Raw genomic sequence first — 12946 nt, 5'->3', positions numbered from 1 at the left:
CCAAAATATTAGAAACATGATCATGCATGAGCATTAGCTTAAGTCAGAACCTTTTAAATCAAACTGCGCGCGAATGTGAAATAGGGTCGAGATGGTTTTCCCGGACGAGATGGTGCGAGGGGTCCTGAAGGCCCTCAGGGTCTACCAGGGCCTTCGGTTCCTATTGACCCTTCCATGAGGCTAAAAGGGGACAAGGGGGAAAGAGTGAGTAAATCTCAAATCTCATCAATATCATGCCTGTCTTTTGATCTAACCAGCAAATATTTTTAGGGTTTTCCCGGTGCTGACGGAAATCCAGGTTTATCAGGGCGACCAGGTACCCCGGGAAATACTGGACTTCCTGTAAGCAGAACAAAAACTATTCATTGAGCACATGACGTTCTAGGAAAGCGCTAATGATTTGACATGTTATGTAGGGTTCACAGGGGATCCCTGGCGTCAGAGGAAACCAAGTAAGACATCCTTAACTCAAAGCCACCTTCTCCTGCATCCTTCTAATATGATATTTTCTGTCACTTTAGGGTGAACCCGGCGTGGCAGGTCCACAAGGACCAAAGGGAGAGCGAGGCGAAAGGGTGAGCTGAGTTATGATCTCTGCTAATCAACTACAAGAGCTGGTGTGAATCGTTTCCTGGTATATTTCCAACGCTTCAGGGGGAGCCGGGATCCTCAACGGGAAGTGGTTTTCCAGGAAGGAAGGGAGAACCAGGCCTCTCTGGAATACCTGTAAGAAGAAATCACACTTCATATGGAATGTTTTATGGTCTTATGGTTAAAAGTACATTTTTATACTGTCAACGTAGGGGACTCCGGGTCGGCCGGGCATCGATGGTGCCAAAGGTGCCTCAGGACTACCGGGTATACCAGGACAGGATGGCCGCCCAGGGCTACCAGGAACACCAGGAACCTCCATCAAGGTTAATATATCCTTTCACTGCTCACAATTTATAATATGTATAAAAAACTGCATCACTCAATCAATATTTTGCTAATTGTATTTAAATACATGTTCCAAAAAATTCTGCATATGTATATTTGTCATACTTAAGATGAATGATTGAGACTTTTAATGAGCCTGCTGTGAAGTTAAAAAAAAAAAAAGAAGTTCAAAACAAAAGGTTGACATGTTATTTTACAAAAGCACACATGGTGGTAGCATTGAGTCACAATGCAGAGTTTAGTGTTACTGTGAGAATGGCATCAAATCTGTTGATCCTTTTTTTTCTCTCCATTTTCTGTATGTACGGAAAAAGCATTCAATTGCCAGAACTATTTAACATGCCATTGATTGGGTTCTGACTCATTCACACCAGCATTTCTGATTCTTTTTATGTTGGACTTGGCAAAATTGCACTTGTGTTATCGCCTCTAATTTGAATGTTGGTCATGCAAATGAAGCAGAATCTACCTGATAACCTTTGCAAGTTCACTCCGGCAATAATGTTGAGCTTTCTTCTCTCTCTCTTCCTCTGCAGGGAGACAAGGGCAGCCCTGGAGAGAGGGTGAGTCACCCCATTGCCATCTTGTCTCCTGCTTACAGAAATATCCCAAGGAACCTTCATGCATAATGAGGCTCACAACTCTTTATCTATGTGCTGCTAGGGACCCCCGGGATTCGGCAACGGGGTGGCCATTCCAGGCGAGAAGGGCTCCCCAGTAAGCACAGTCAATCAATGTTCTGATATGAAGTCTGCGTCCATGTGAGGGTTGGTACTTTGCATCCACTAATTGCCTTTTTATAATCAGGGTTCTCCAGGACCCCCAGGAGCGCTAGGTCCTAGAGGGCTGACCGGATCACAGGGGGCCAAAGGAGATAAGGCAGGTTGATTTGCTATATAGGTCACTGAGTTGCATGTGGGTGGATGGGTGGGGGTCGATACAAGTAAGCATTTTTAAATGTATTGCCTGTAACTCATCTCAATGCTAAAAATTGGATTGATATAATTTATATCAATTTGAATATACATTTTTTTTCTTCTCCGGCAAATATTCTTCATCAATTCATCATGTGTTTGCTCTTTCTTGTTTTACAGGGTGACAGCGTTGTTGGGCTGCCAGGACAACCTGGCAGGCAGGGCGATCCTGGTGACAGGGTGGGTCAGCCTAACAAACATCGTTGTTGTCATGTGGAGACGTCGAGGTTTTATAATCTCAGAGGAAGAAGACTTGAGGAGTTTCAGTTGAACTTAATCTTTGGACGCATGTGGGTGAACACCCTTTGCCTGTACACATTAAGAGTCTTGTTATGTCCTTCAGGGTCCTCGTGGGCCCCCAGGAGAAATTGGCAGTAAGGTACGATAAAGGTATGAAAAATGAGATGCGCTGGAACATTTAATTAGAAAAACGACCTCTATCACGCTGTGGTTCTGTAGGGTGACCGAGGTCAGCCGGGTGAGCCTGGATCGCAGGGAGACCGGGTAAGTACTGCTTTATATTATACAAGACACATTTGCATATAAAAAAAAAAAACTGTGAAAAGAAGTTGATTTTATATACACACACACACACACACACACAGCGGGTGTTTGTATTACACAATTTGTAGACATTCACCACAAAGGATAGAAAAAAAATGAAATGTAATGATTAATATTGACGGCCAGACTATGGAGCATATAATTGTTTCTTCTTTTTCATCATGCAAAGGTCTGTCTGTGTGAAATGATATTCATAGCTGGCCAAACTCCGAGAAGTGCTTTGTGTGACAGGCAATTTATGCAGAAAATATGGCTGCATGCAAGTGAAATGATGTTTTTTATGCTACATGGTGGCACAATATTAGAGCGTCTTGTATCAACTGTGCATTTGTTTCCTTTGCAGGGAGAAAGAGGACTTGCTGGTGAAACAGGAGAGAGAGTAAGCTTCATGTTTGTACAGTATTTTACTCGATAGTTTCCAAGTAGAAGTTCCCCAATTAATCAATTCATTGACAAAAAATCTATTATAAAGTTAATTGTATTTTGATAATCGAGTAATTGTTTAGAGTTCATCCTAAAAAATGTCAAAATTTTCTGATTTCAGGGTGTCAACTGTAATAATTCTCTAATTTCTCTAGTCTTTTATGATATTTTTTTTTGTTGTATTTTATCAAAACAAGACATTTGCAAACATCTGCTTTGGCTTCGCAAAAGAATTTACCATTGATACTTCCTGGGTGATATTGCAGTTGTTTGGTTGCCTTTTAATCTCTAAATACAACCAAAATAAAATTAGTTAATAAACAGTAATCAGAGAAAAAAAGCCTTTTGAGTACACTTCAATGCGAATTCTAAAAATTTTCAAGTGCTGATCTTCTTTTCCTATTGTCTTCGTAGGGGGACACGGGAAAGCCAGGATCTCCAGGACCACCAGGACTGAGGGTGAATAAGTGGTCGTCATATACTACCTGCCATCGCCCTTTTTGTTTCATAACAGGACTTTTAGTGGGAGTCTCATGTCTAAGTCTTTCCAATATTCCTCAGGGTTCCCCAGGGCCCAGTGGAGCGGCGGGCGAAAAGGTGAGTCTGATTCAATTAAGAGTAATCATAGGAGAATGGTCAGGTCAGCTCCAACGTGATTCTACTGCACAATGGCTCATAATGGCATGCAGTGAGTATCTCGGCAAAGGATTAAAGAACTTGTGTGCTCTCAGGGAAGTGAAGGTGCACGAGGTGAACCAGGGCGAAGTGTAAGTTCTCCGACAAATGACTCTAATAATTCATCGTTTGAAAAATCCTTGACTTTGTATTAAAATCCTCCAGGTTCAAGGTCCCATAGGGAAGAAAGGGGAACAGGTGAGTTATATCACATCATCTCACTCGGTCATCTATTTGACCATTATTACCTGACACCTCTTCTTTGCTCTTCCCACCCAGGGAGAGTCGGGTTTTCCCGGTTCTGACGGTCCCAAAGGAGCAAAGGGAGATCCTGGACTGAGAGGAGAGAAAGTTAGTAACCATGCAATGTCTGTAGCACTCAAGGAAGTTTCCAAATGATCTCTCCTTTGTTCTCAGGGATCTCCCGGGTCAGGCTTAGGCTCGATTGGACCTAAAGGAGATCGAGGAGAGCCAGTGAGTGAAAGCCGGCTGTCACTGCCAACATTACACTCGAGAGTTCTATTTTATCTACTAGCTTTTCGGCCTGCATTGCCATTACAGTGCCACAGAAAAAATCCCGACAATATCTTCTATTATTCATCCCTCGTGCCACAAACTAGAAATGCATAATACATGTGTTCTCTCGCTCCTCAGGGAACGCCAGGTATCAGCGGTCGGCCGGGTGATAAGGTGAGAAACCGATTGGACTTTTTCCCCTTTATTTGTATTTATCTCATTGCCAAATATGAAACTTAAAACTGGCCCTCAGGGAAACTCGGGTGAGCGAGGAGAGAGAGGAGAAGACGGTCGGCCTGGAATTCCAGGGAAGCTCGGTCCTCCTGGGAAACAGGTGACGATAATATGGATGAGTCAGTGTGATAGGCTTCTTTCTCAAGACAGTCCGACTATGTCAAAGAGAATTGCAATGGAAATGGAAGTCAGTCTTATTCAGATTTGTTTTACAGGGAGAACCAGGGGAGAAGGGAGATGAAGGCACCCCTGTAAGTCTGATCTCGGATTCTCTCATTATTTTTTCTGATGTAAAAAAGTTTGAATCTGCCATTTTCTCTATATGACTTTTATCTGTTTTCCTTCAATGACACCCCATTTGATTCTAATTCGGGAATCCTGATTACTTAAGAAATCTCCATTCTCAGCACATTATTGTATTTTCCCCTCAGGGGGAGTCGGGACTTCCCGGCAAGCCAGGAGAACGTGGAGTGAGGGTATAACAAATTTCTTTGACAATTAGGCTTAAATATTTGGAATTTCACTTTACTGCATTAATGGTTTTTGATTTGTATGGTTTGGGCCTTAGGGACTCTCTGGTCAGCCAGGGCGGCCTGGAGAGAAGGGAGACGCCGGAGAGCCAGGGGAACAGGGGCGAAATGTGAGGCCCGCATTTGTGCATCTTCATGCAGACAGCTTTTCAATACGCCTTGCCATAGGTGCAAGGTAAGCTATTTTAGATCTTTATTGATCTGTACTTGTTTACAGGGCAACCCTGGACTCTTGGGGCCCAGAGGAGAAAGAGGAGCACAGGTTCGTATTTATAAAGTTTTACGTCATACTGACTCAAGTACTTGAATGAAGATGCAGATTTTTTTATTATGTTCCCTTAGGGAATTCAAGGACCTCCAGGGCCACCAGGGAAATTGGTATGTCACATTCCATAAGTGTGTTCATCAATACAAACATCAGTCATATTTTTCAAAACCAATTGGAATTGCTTTTTATCATTGAGCCCTTATTCAGCATATTGTGATAACGTTTGTGTTCTTCCGCAACAGACTGACATCCAGGGCCAGTTGAGAGGAGAGCAAGGGGCAAAGGTCTGTATGAAAAGATTTCAACATTCAATCATTTAAAAAAAAGAGTCAGTAAAGAAAAAAAAATGTAACATCACCTTTTAGTGACTATAAAATTCAGTTCAAACAGACGTACACTCCAGTCCAGCAAGGCAGCGTTACCATGGTAACACTGTAATGACTTACAGTAAATGGTATCCATCCATGTCACAAGTTATGTGTTGTTGTTAGTGCTGGCACATAAAGTGTATTTTTGCTTGATTTTTTTTTTTTTTTTTTGGGGGGGGGACTCGAGATTGTCTTTTGCTGTGAATGGTTGTCTACATAGGGCCCGTAATTGACCCCGCCTCTCGCCCACACAAACCTGGCTCCAGCTCACTCTGAGCAGAATAAGTGGTAGAAAATGGAAGGATGGATGATTTAAAAAAAAGAAAAACACTGATTTGGACGTACCACATGGTCTTCACTTAGCCAAGTTGACAGCTGCCATCCTTAACGTCAAACTGCTCCATTTGTCATGCCAGAGCACCACTTTGAAGCATTCTTAAAATACACTACGTTGCTAAGTGGGGGAAACTCGCCGCATCATTTTCAGCTTGACTCTCGGAATCTTTCACCTGCCGCCAGGTGTTTGCGCGGATCTAAAAAATGGAGTCATAATTGTCTCAAATCATTCCCACGTATATAACTTTCATTCTTGCTGTGTTTCTCAGGGAGACAAAGGAAACCCAGGAGCCAACGGAAGTAACGGTCAGAAAGGTGACGCTGGAACTCCTGGTTCCGTCGGCCCGAGAGTGAGTCTACCGCCTACTTGCGGGTTTTGAAATGCTTCCATGAGCTCCTGATAAGCGTCGGTGTATGCATCAGTATGCGCACTGAGCCCTTTCCCTGTTGATTTGCTATGCATGGATGGTCAACCTGTGTGACTTGTTGTTTCTTCCGTGCTCTCTCCAAAGGGTCCTGAGGGACAACGTGGGCCTGCAGGCTCCAGAGTGAGTTTGCTCTCTGTCACTTCAACTCTTCTTATAACTGGATCTGTACATAAATATAGTCTTGTGTTGTTTTTTACTTATGTCCACCACCAATATTTTTTTTTTCAGGGTGACGCTGGAGAAAGAGGAACACCTGGAGAGAAGGTTTGAAATATGGCAATTGTCTAAAACTAGCTCATTTTTTAACAAATTTGATCAAATTAATATTTCTTCCAGTTCAGAAATCTTTATTTGCAAATACAATCCATAAATACAACGGAATTGTGTCAGCTCTAATTTTATCTTCTCAGGGCGACAGGGGAGCCTCCGGGTTGGACGGTCGTCCTGGTGTGGATGGTAAACCAGGTGTTGCCGGACCGCCGGGTCAGAGGGTACTGGAGCTCCGAACTCAAGCAACATGGTGTATGTTGAACATTATCCATGGTAGAACATGTCCACCGCTAATACGTTTTGTCTGCTATTTGCAGGGTGATCCTGGAAAATCGGGCGATCCTGGAAGAGATGTGAGTTGCAAACCGTTCCGATCACTTCACATTTTTGACCCTGTACCTCACGTGTGCATCCTACAGAGGGCACTGTGGAAATGTTACCAGATATCTAGTTCACTTTAAAGAGAAACAATATCTGCTTGTCACTTTTCTTTTGAGAAACTGTCACATTGAAATCTTCATAATTATATTCAAGTACATAATGACTCATATATTGATTCTGTGATGGGGCTTGCAATAGCTCAAGCATACCATTAGTTCAACTTGAATCCAGTTCCTGATGGGATCCAATTAAGATGTTCTGAATTACCATTTACATTTTGAAGACTATTACACATACAAGTAATTTGTATCAAAAGTGTTCTCAATTGATAAAAAGTGCTTAATATGTAGAAATTGCTTCCAGGGTTTAGCGGGACTTCGAGGTGAACAGGGTCCCCAAGGGCCTGTGGGTCCTCCAGGCACTCCCGGGACACCCGTGAGTACACGTCAGCACATACGTAATATGAGATTATTTTGTTTATTAGTGTACACATGCTGTTTTGTTTGTTTTTTCAGGGCAAAGCAGGAGAAGATGGTAAACCTGGGATTCCTGGGAAAACGGTAATACATTTTATTCCGACTTGGAAACGTGTGTGTGCTTTCAGTTATGTTCAATATCAATAATCAGAAATTGGTATCAGATGAGTATCAATGCACTTGTCTTATTAGTTGGTAATAGTGTCCATGTGCTCTGGATGTCTGCTGGTCAGAAACAGTGCAGGCTTTTATTTCAGGCTTGACTGCATAATGGCTGTCCTGAATGAGTCTGTAAATTGGTGCCACTGAATTATCGGAGTGCTCCTACTGGCCATTATTCAGTTTCCTCTTGTAGAGTCGCTAATGTGGTTTGTTTTGATTACGCAGGGCGAGGATGGCTTGCCCGGAGAGGATGGCCGAAAGGTTGGTGTTCCATTCTATGAGCATTTCACACTGACTGCTGCTTTTTATTATTATTGATTTTTTCTTCTTCTTCTTACCTGACTAGTATAATAGTAAAAACAAAAGCACAGTGTGTGTTGGTGGCTGACACTTGTTTCTTCAATCTTCAGGGTGATAGAGGAGACGCTGGAGCTGCCGGTCGAGATGTCAGTTTTGCCAAATCTCAGTTTCATCATCATTCTTCTCAAGTGTCTCCGCTGTCACTTTGGTTTTATGTTGTGTCCTCTCTGTGCCTCTACACCTTCATCATACCACTCCCTTTATTGATTTCGCTTTTCATTGTGTACCAACTTTGGCTCGTGTGAGGGCTTTTGATGTGTAATCATTTCTTTTCCAGGGCCGTGATGGGCAAAAAGGAGATCGGGGTCTCACTGGCCCTTCAGGCCCCCCTGGTCTCATGGGACCTGCTGGACTGCCTGGTAGCATAGGTCCTCCAGGACAGGTGAGACAAACAAAATATTTAGTGTGACGCCAGTTACGGTTAGCATCAAAAAGTCAATGCAGAGAATCAAACAAATTTAATGTCTAATAATTTCTTAATGGATGAATGGAAAGTATCACCCGTCTGATTGATTTATTCATTTGTGTATTTATTTATTTATTTGGCTCTGACTTGCAAGGAAAAATCTATGATGTGAACTGTGAACTCAAATCTGTTCACTTTACAAAAACTCAATTTTAATTTGATAATAGCATCTCGCAGTACACAAGTAAGTACATTTTCAGTTCGCAATGTATTTACAAATCGATACACTGCACATCTCTGTAATCAGGTGGTGTACGTCAAAGGTGTTGAAGCAACACCAATCCAAGGCCCCCAAGGACCCCCGGGAACCCCTGTGAGTTGAAACGAAATTGCATTTCCACATTGTTAATTACACTCTTAAAATGTCTATTGCAGATTAACACACACGGCAGTGTGCTGTGCTGTGCTAGGGATAATGTGTACCTCAGAGGGCTACTGGGCAGACAGTCATTATGTGCTAAACAATTGTTCTCTGTAGCCTTAATCTTTTGTTGTCTCCAGACATGCAGGTTTGTGTGTGAGCATTTCTCTCCTCTATATTCAGCTCTCGTGTGGCCGCGTTATCCCCCATCCGCATCGCCCTCCCACATGTAGCCGCAGTGATGTGTATTTTATCTAATCTATCGCCGTATGCGCCTGCTTCCTTCCCACAGTCTTATCTACTCGTGTTCTTTTGCCTCCACATTGGAGACAGCCGAGGGATTTCTATTATGCTGTCCCATTCTCAGGAAACACCTCCAGGGAACCTTGTGAAAAAATGCAAAGCTGTTCATTTTTTTTTTTTTTTTTCCAAGGGCAAATCGTTTAGATTTGGTGATCAAAAGTCACCGTGACCTCACATTGCTTCTCTATTTTTTTTTTTTTTTCCCAGAATGCGATAGCGCAGGAACACCTGGAGGGGATTTAATGATATCTGGCCACAAATGTCCACTTGAGTTAATTAAATGTAGTGGTCAAAGAGCACTTTGACATTTATAAAACTTCTTTTGGATGTATTTCAAGAATTCATACCCTTATTAGAAGAGAATTTCACCTAAACAGTAGTGTTGTCATTTTAAAACGATGAAGTAATATCGTTTTTTTATCGGCAAAGTCAAAGATCAAGTGATATCTTTTTTTTGCATAATAGTTGCAATATCCGTGTAGAAGTACGAGGTGCACAATGATTAGATTTAAAATGAAATATCCTTCAAAATCACCACACTGATATGAATCTCAATTGCAGTCATCAAAATTCAACATTTGTCATTCCGCTCCCGTCCTTTAGGGTATCCCGGGAATACCCGGAGCTGCTGGCGCTCGAGTAAGTTGTCCTCATTTGCCTTGAATCAGTGATCACATGAGTCTTCTTTTGATGTGAACTTTCTTGTCCCAGGGTGAAAGAGGTCCTCCTGGTTTTAAAGGTGACATTGTGAGTTCCGCTTACACTGAACATGCAATCTTTGTGAATTTGCTTCCTGTATTGACGCTCGGGTGTTTTGTCTTTTTAGGGGGACCCGGGTGAGGACGGAGCTCCTGGCAAACCTGGAACTGCAGTGGTAACACATTGGCATTTCAATTAGTCTGCAGTATGTTTTTTTTTTGTGTGTGTGTGTGTGAGGTAAATGTTTCTGTTTTTGCAACTACCAGGATGTACAGAAGGCACTGGCCAACCTTGGAATTCAGGTATGTGAAGTAATTCTATCCATCCGTCCTCTATTTTTAATCTAATGCTACTTTTGGGCAGCCGACAAAATATAATTGATTTATGGGTGAAAATAGATTAGCTTTACAACGTGACATCTGTTTTGCAATGCTTTGATTGTGTGTGTAAAAATCTCTTCAATCGCATTAACTTGAGTTTTAATGGTCAATCAGAAAATGAAAAATGGGATTGGTAGCGATTAGACTAAGCTTGTTGCCTTGGACCAAAATTGTTCACTGATGAGCATCATAATTCAAACGCCATCCCTTTGATTAAAAATAACCTCGACTGCTCTGATTCTTAACAACGCATGAAATCATTTTTTTTGTGAGCAACATTTTTCTGAGCTTCTCCCACTGATATTCTCCTCCAAATGTGCTTTTAAACCACTCCGCCACCTTAAATTGTTTCTGAACTCAACAGCTGAAAAAGTTGCACAAAGGAGACTGATTACAAGCAATTTTCAGTCTGCGGAGATGGAATGGAATAGGCCGGTTGAAATCATTTCACAGTTGGCCACCTTTTGCAGACGCTCTTCATGGCCCTTTGTTCTGCTATCGATACAGGTGTCTGACCTGAAGGCGGTTGTGGACAAGAAGGACAACATACCACTGGTGACGGCACAAAGAGGTGAAAAAGGAGACAGGGGTGAGACCGGTCAGAGGGGAACATCCGGTGCAGATGTAAGTACAACTTGAATAATGATAAAGAACCAAGTGGGATTGTATCAAATGTTTTTACTCATCTGACACTAGGGGGCACGTGGCTTTCCGGGGGACAGAGGCCCAAAAGGGGAACAAGGAGAGAGAGGGCCGCTGGGAGCACCAGGGCTCCCGGGAAGAGCCACTGTAGAGCAAGGGCCGGTGGGACCTCCAGGGCCAGCCGGAGAGCCAGGAAAGCCGGGAATTCCAGGCGTTCCGGGGCGGGCTGGAGAAATTGGAGAGGGTGGGAGACCGGGGGACAAGGTAAGGAAGGACATTAGGTGCAAGGACTTTTGTATTGGATGAAAGATGATTCTTATACTGTGTTTCAGGGTGAAAGAGGAGAGAAAGGAGATAAAGGAGAAACTGTAAGTGGAGAGAGTAGGACATGATAAATATTTTTTTTCCAAAACTTCCCCTTTAAGATGTCTCCATTAGGATGACAATGTTTTCTCCTCGTCAGGGTAAACTGGGACCTACAGGCCTGCCTGGTCAACCTGGTCAAAAGGTGAATTCATTGTTGATGCACTTTGACCCTTGATGTTCAGCACTTATTAAACACATTTATTTTTTTTCACAACAGGGTGCATCTGCTGACTCGGTACTAATTGGTACACCTGGCACCAGAGGTCCTCAGGGAGTCGCTGGACCGAAAGGAGACCCCGGTGCTCCTGGGCAACCGGGAGCCAAAGGTGACCGGGTAAGATTTACGCGCAGTAGAATTAAATTCCTCGTCAGGCTGTGCCACATTTCATCTCGACGTGTTTCTAAATGCTGAGTCATCGCGACTTGCAGGGCTTTGAAGGACCTCGCGGTGATAAAGGAGGCAGAGGCGAGTCTGGAGAGAAAGGAAATAATGGCTTACAGGTGAGCTGACATTTTTGCGCCATTGTATGAATGAAAATATGTTTCTAGGAGTAATATGCGTGTTGTTATTTCAGGGAATATCAGGAGAACCTGGTAAACCCGGTCAGGATGGGAAACCGGTAAGTACAGCAGAATTGGAGCAGTTGAAATTACTTTGTGTTTTGTTTTGGATTTACTTTGTGCACCAAAACCAATTTGATAGCAATCGAGTGATGACTACAAGTTCTATTATGTTTGTCAAGCTGTGAAAAATCACTTCTTCACAATCTTTGATTTCTTTCCCTCTATGTCGGAACAGGGTCCAGCCGGGCTGGCTGGTCCTCGAGGAGTACCGGTGAGTACAGGTCTAAGCATCTTGACACTAGCTACTAAAATGAAGTCAAGCATTATGGATTATAATGTTATATCTTTAAAAGTAAAAATTATTACAAAATAAACTAAATAAAGTATTTAAAAAAACTAATAACTGAATTGAAATAACAAAATCAAGGCAATATCAGAATGTTGATATTCAAAATAATTTCGCTTCTATGGATTTTTAGCCAGTCAGGACTCGCATTCAATTTTCATCAACATCTGTCGCTGAGCTCTTTTTTTTTCTTTTTTTTTTTTTTTAATTCCTCACTCTCTATACCACTTTTACCACTTGCATGATTGGGCGCAAATGAGTTGCAAGATTTTCCATTTATGAAATGTGACTTTGCAGCCTCCCCGGGCAATCTCGACATGCTTATTATTGAGCCGTGCACATCGTGTTCCTCTCCGACAGATTTCACCACTTTAATCTTTCTATTTGTATTGGAAGTAGCTCCAAAAGTGACAGGCTCTTCTTGAAATATTAATGACGACCACCCTGGTCCCCAAGGCATTGCTGTCAAACGCACCTATTTTCATCTTTGAGTTGTTTTGCGTTTTTTTTTTTTTTTTTTTAATACGCAAAACACCACATTTGATTTGATGAGATGACACGGAAATCGGCTCACATGAAGACTTACTAAACATATCTCCAGGATTTACCACGTCTTTGCGGGTTTGGGGGATGTTGCTTCAATTTGGATGCAGTCCAAATACGTGTTGCTGTCACTTGGCTCTGCTACTTGTGCATGCTGAGCTTGCTCTTGGCTTTTCCCCTCTTGCAGCTCTGCAAAGCTTATCTATGAGTGCTTGTTTGTTTGTTGACATTGCTCATCCTCTATGCTGACCCAACTGATGTAAGTCATGTGATTTTTACATTATTATTCATAAAATGTTTTTTTTTTTCTGTTAATGGAAATGTATTACATGATTTACCAATGTCACCTTGAGGTTCTTTTAACATTACAGA

The 12946-nt window shown here is 42.3% G+C and overlaps 1 protein-coding gene across 1 annotated transcript in view; it reads left to right on the top strand.

The window, feature by feature from the left end:
* Nucleotides 1–12946, top strand: part of col7a1 (collagen, type VII, alpha 1) — a 40633-nt gene that overhangs the window by 11466 nt on the left and 16221 nt on the right. The window contains exons 31-80 of the mRNA XM_068652397.1: nucleotides 85–204; nucleotides 271–342; nucleotides 417–452; nucleotides 522–575; nucleotides 655–726; nucleotides 804–917; nucleotides 1476–1502; nucleotides 1603–1656; nucleotides 1747–1818; nucleotides 2034–2093; nucleotides 2257–2292; nucleotides 2373–2417; nucleotides 2821–2856; nucleotides 3315–3359; nucleotides 3462–3497; nucleotides 3632–3667; nucleotides 3741–3773; nucleotides 3855–3926; nucleotides 3993–4049; nucleotides 4230–4265; nucleotides 4345–4425; nucleotides 4541–4576; nucleotides 4757–4801; nucleotides 4894–4965; nucleotides 5073–5117; nucleotides 5198–5233; nucleotides 5366–5407; nucleotides 6097–6177; nucleotides 6340–6375; nucleotides 6484–6519; nucleotides 6666–6746; nucleotides 6843–6878; nucleotides 7270–7341; nucleotides 7422–7466; nucleotides 7770–7805; nucleotides 7955–7990; nucleotides 8182–8286; nucleotides 8618–8683; nucleotides 9638–9673; nucleotides 9746–9781; nucleotides 9861–9908; nucleotides 10000–10035; nucleotides 10621–10737; nucleotides 10810–11019; nucleotides 11088–11123; nucleotides 11219–11263; nucleotides 11339–11455; nucleotides 11551–11622; nucleotides 11697–11741; nucleotides 11921–11956. Of these exons, the coding sequence (XP_068508498.1) occupies nucleotides 85–204; nucleotides 271–342; nucleotides 417–452; nucleotides 522–575; nucleotides 655–726; nucleotides 804–917; nucleotides 1476–1502; nucleotides 1603–1656; nucleotides 1747–1818; nucleotides 2034–2093; nucleotides 2257–2292; nucleotides 2373–2417; nucleotides 2821–2856; nucleotides 3315–3359; nucleotides 3462–3497; nucleotides 3632–3667; nucleotides 3741–3773; nucleotides 3855–3926; nucleotides 3993–4049; nucleotides 4230–4265; nucleotides 4345–4425; nucleotides 4541–4576; nucleotides 4757–4801; nucleotides 4894–4965; nucleotides 5073–5117; nucleotides 5198–5233; nucleotides 5366–5407; nucleotides 6097–6177; nucleotides 6340–6375; nucleotides 6484–6519; nucleotides 6666–6746; nucleotides 6843–6878; nucleotides 7270–7341; nucleotides 7422–7466; nucleotides 7770–7805; nucleotides 7955–7990; nucleotides 8182–8286; nucleotides 8618–8683; nucleotides 9638–9673; nucleotides 9746–9781; nucleotides 9861–9908; nucleotides 10000–10035; nucleotides 10621–10737; nucleotides 10810–11019; nucleotides 11088–11123; nucleotides 11219–11263; nucleotides 11339–11455; nucleotides 11551–11622; nucleotides 11697–11741; nucleotides 11921–11956 (2934 nt within the window). The remainder of the gene's footprint in view (nucleotides 1–84; nucleotides 205–270; nucleotides 343–416; nucleotides 453–521; nucleotides 576–654; nucleotides 727–803; nucleotides 918–1475; nucleotides 1503–1602; nucleotides 1657–1746; nucleotides 1819–2033; nucleotides 2094–2256; nucleotides 2293–2372; nucleotides 2418–2820; nucleotides 2857–3314; nucleotides 3360–3461; nucleotides 3498–3631; nucleotides 3668–3740; nucleotides 3774–3854; nucleotides 3927–3992; nucleotides 4050–4229; nucleotides 4266–4344; nucleotides 4426–4540; nucleotides 4577–4756; nucleotides 4802–4893; nucleotides 4966–5072; nucleotides 5118–5197; nucleotides 5234–5365; nucleotides 5408–6096; nucleotides 6178–6339; nucleotides 6376–6483; nucleotides 6520–6665; nucleotides 6747–6842; nucleotides 6879–7269; nucleotides 7342–7421; nucleotides 7467–7769; nucleotides 7806–7954; nucleotides 7991–8181; nucleotides 8287–8617; nucleotides 8684–9637; nucleotides 9674–9745; nucleotides 9782–9860; nucleotides 9909–9999; nucleotides 10036–10620; nucleotides 10738–10809; nucleotides 11020–11087; nucleotides 11124–11218; nucleotides 11264–11338; nucleotides 11456–11550; nucleotides 11623–11696; nucleotides 11742–11920; nucleotides 11957–12946) is intronic.

Source organism: Syngnathus scovelli, chromosome 11 (genome assembly GCF_024217435.2).
Source record: "Syngnathus scovelli strain Florida chromosome 11, RoL_Ssco_1.2, whole genome shotgun sequence".
Lineage (NCBI taxonomy): Eukaryota > Metazoa > Chordata > Actinopteri > Syngnathiformes > Syngnathidae > Syngnathus > Syngnathus scovelli.
Note: the sequence above shows the minus strand (reverse complement) of the source record. Positions and strands in the feature narration are given on the sequence as shown.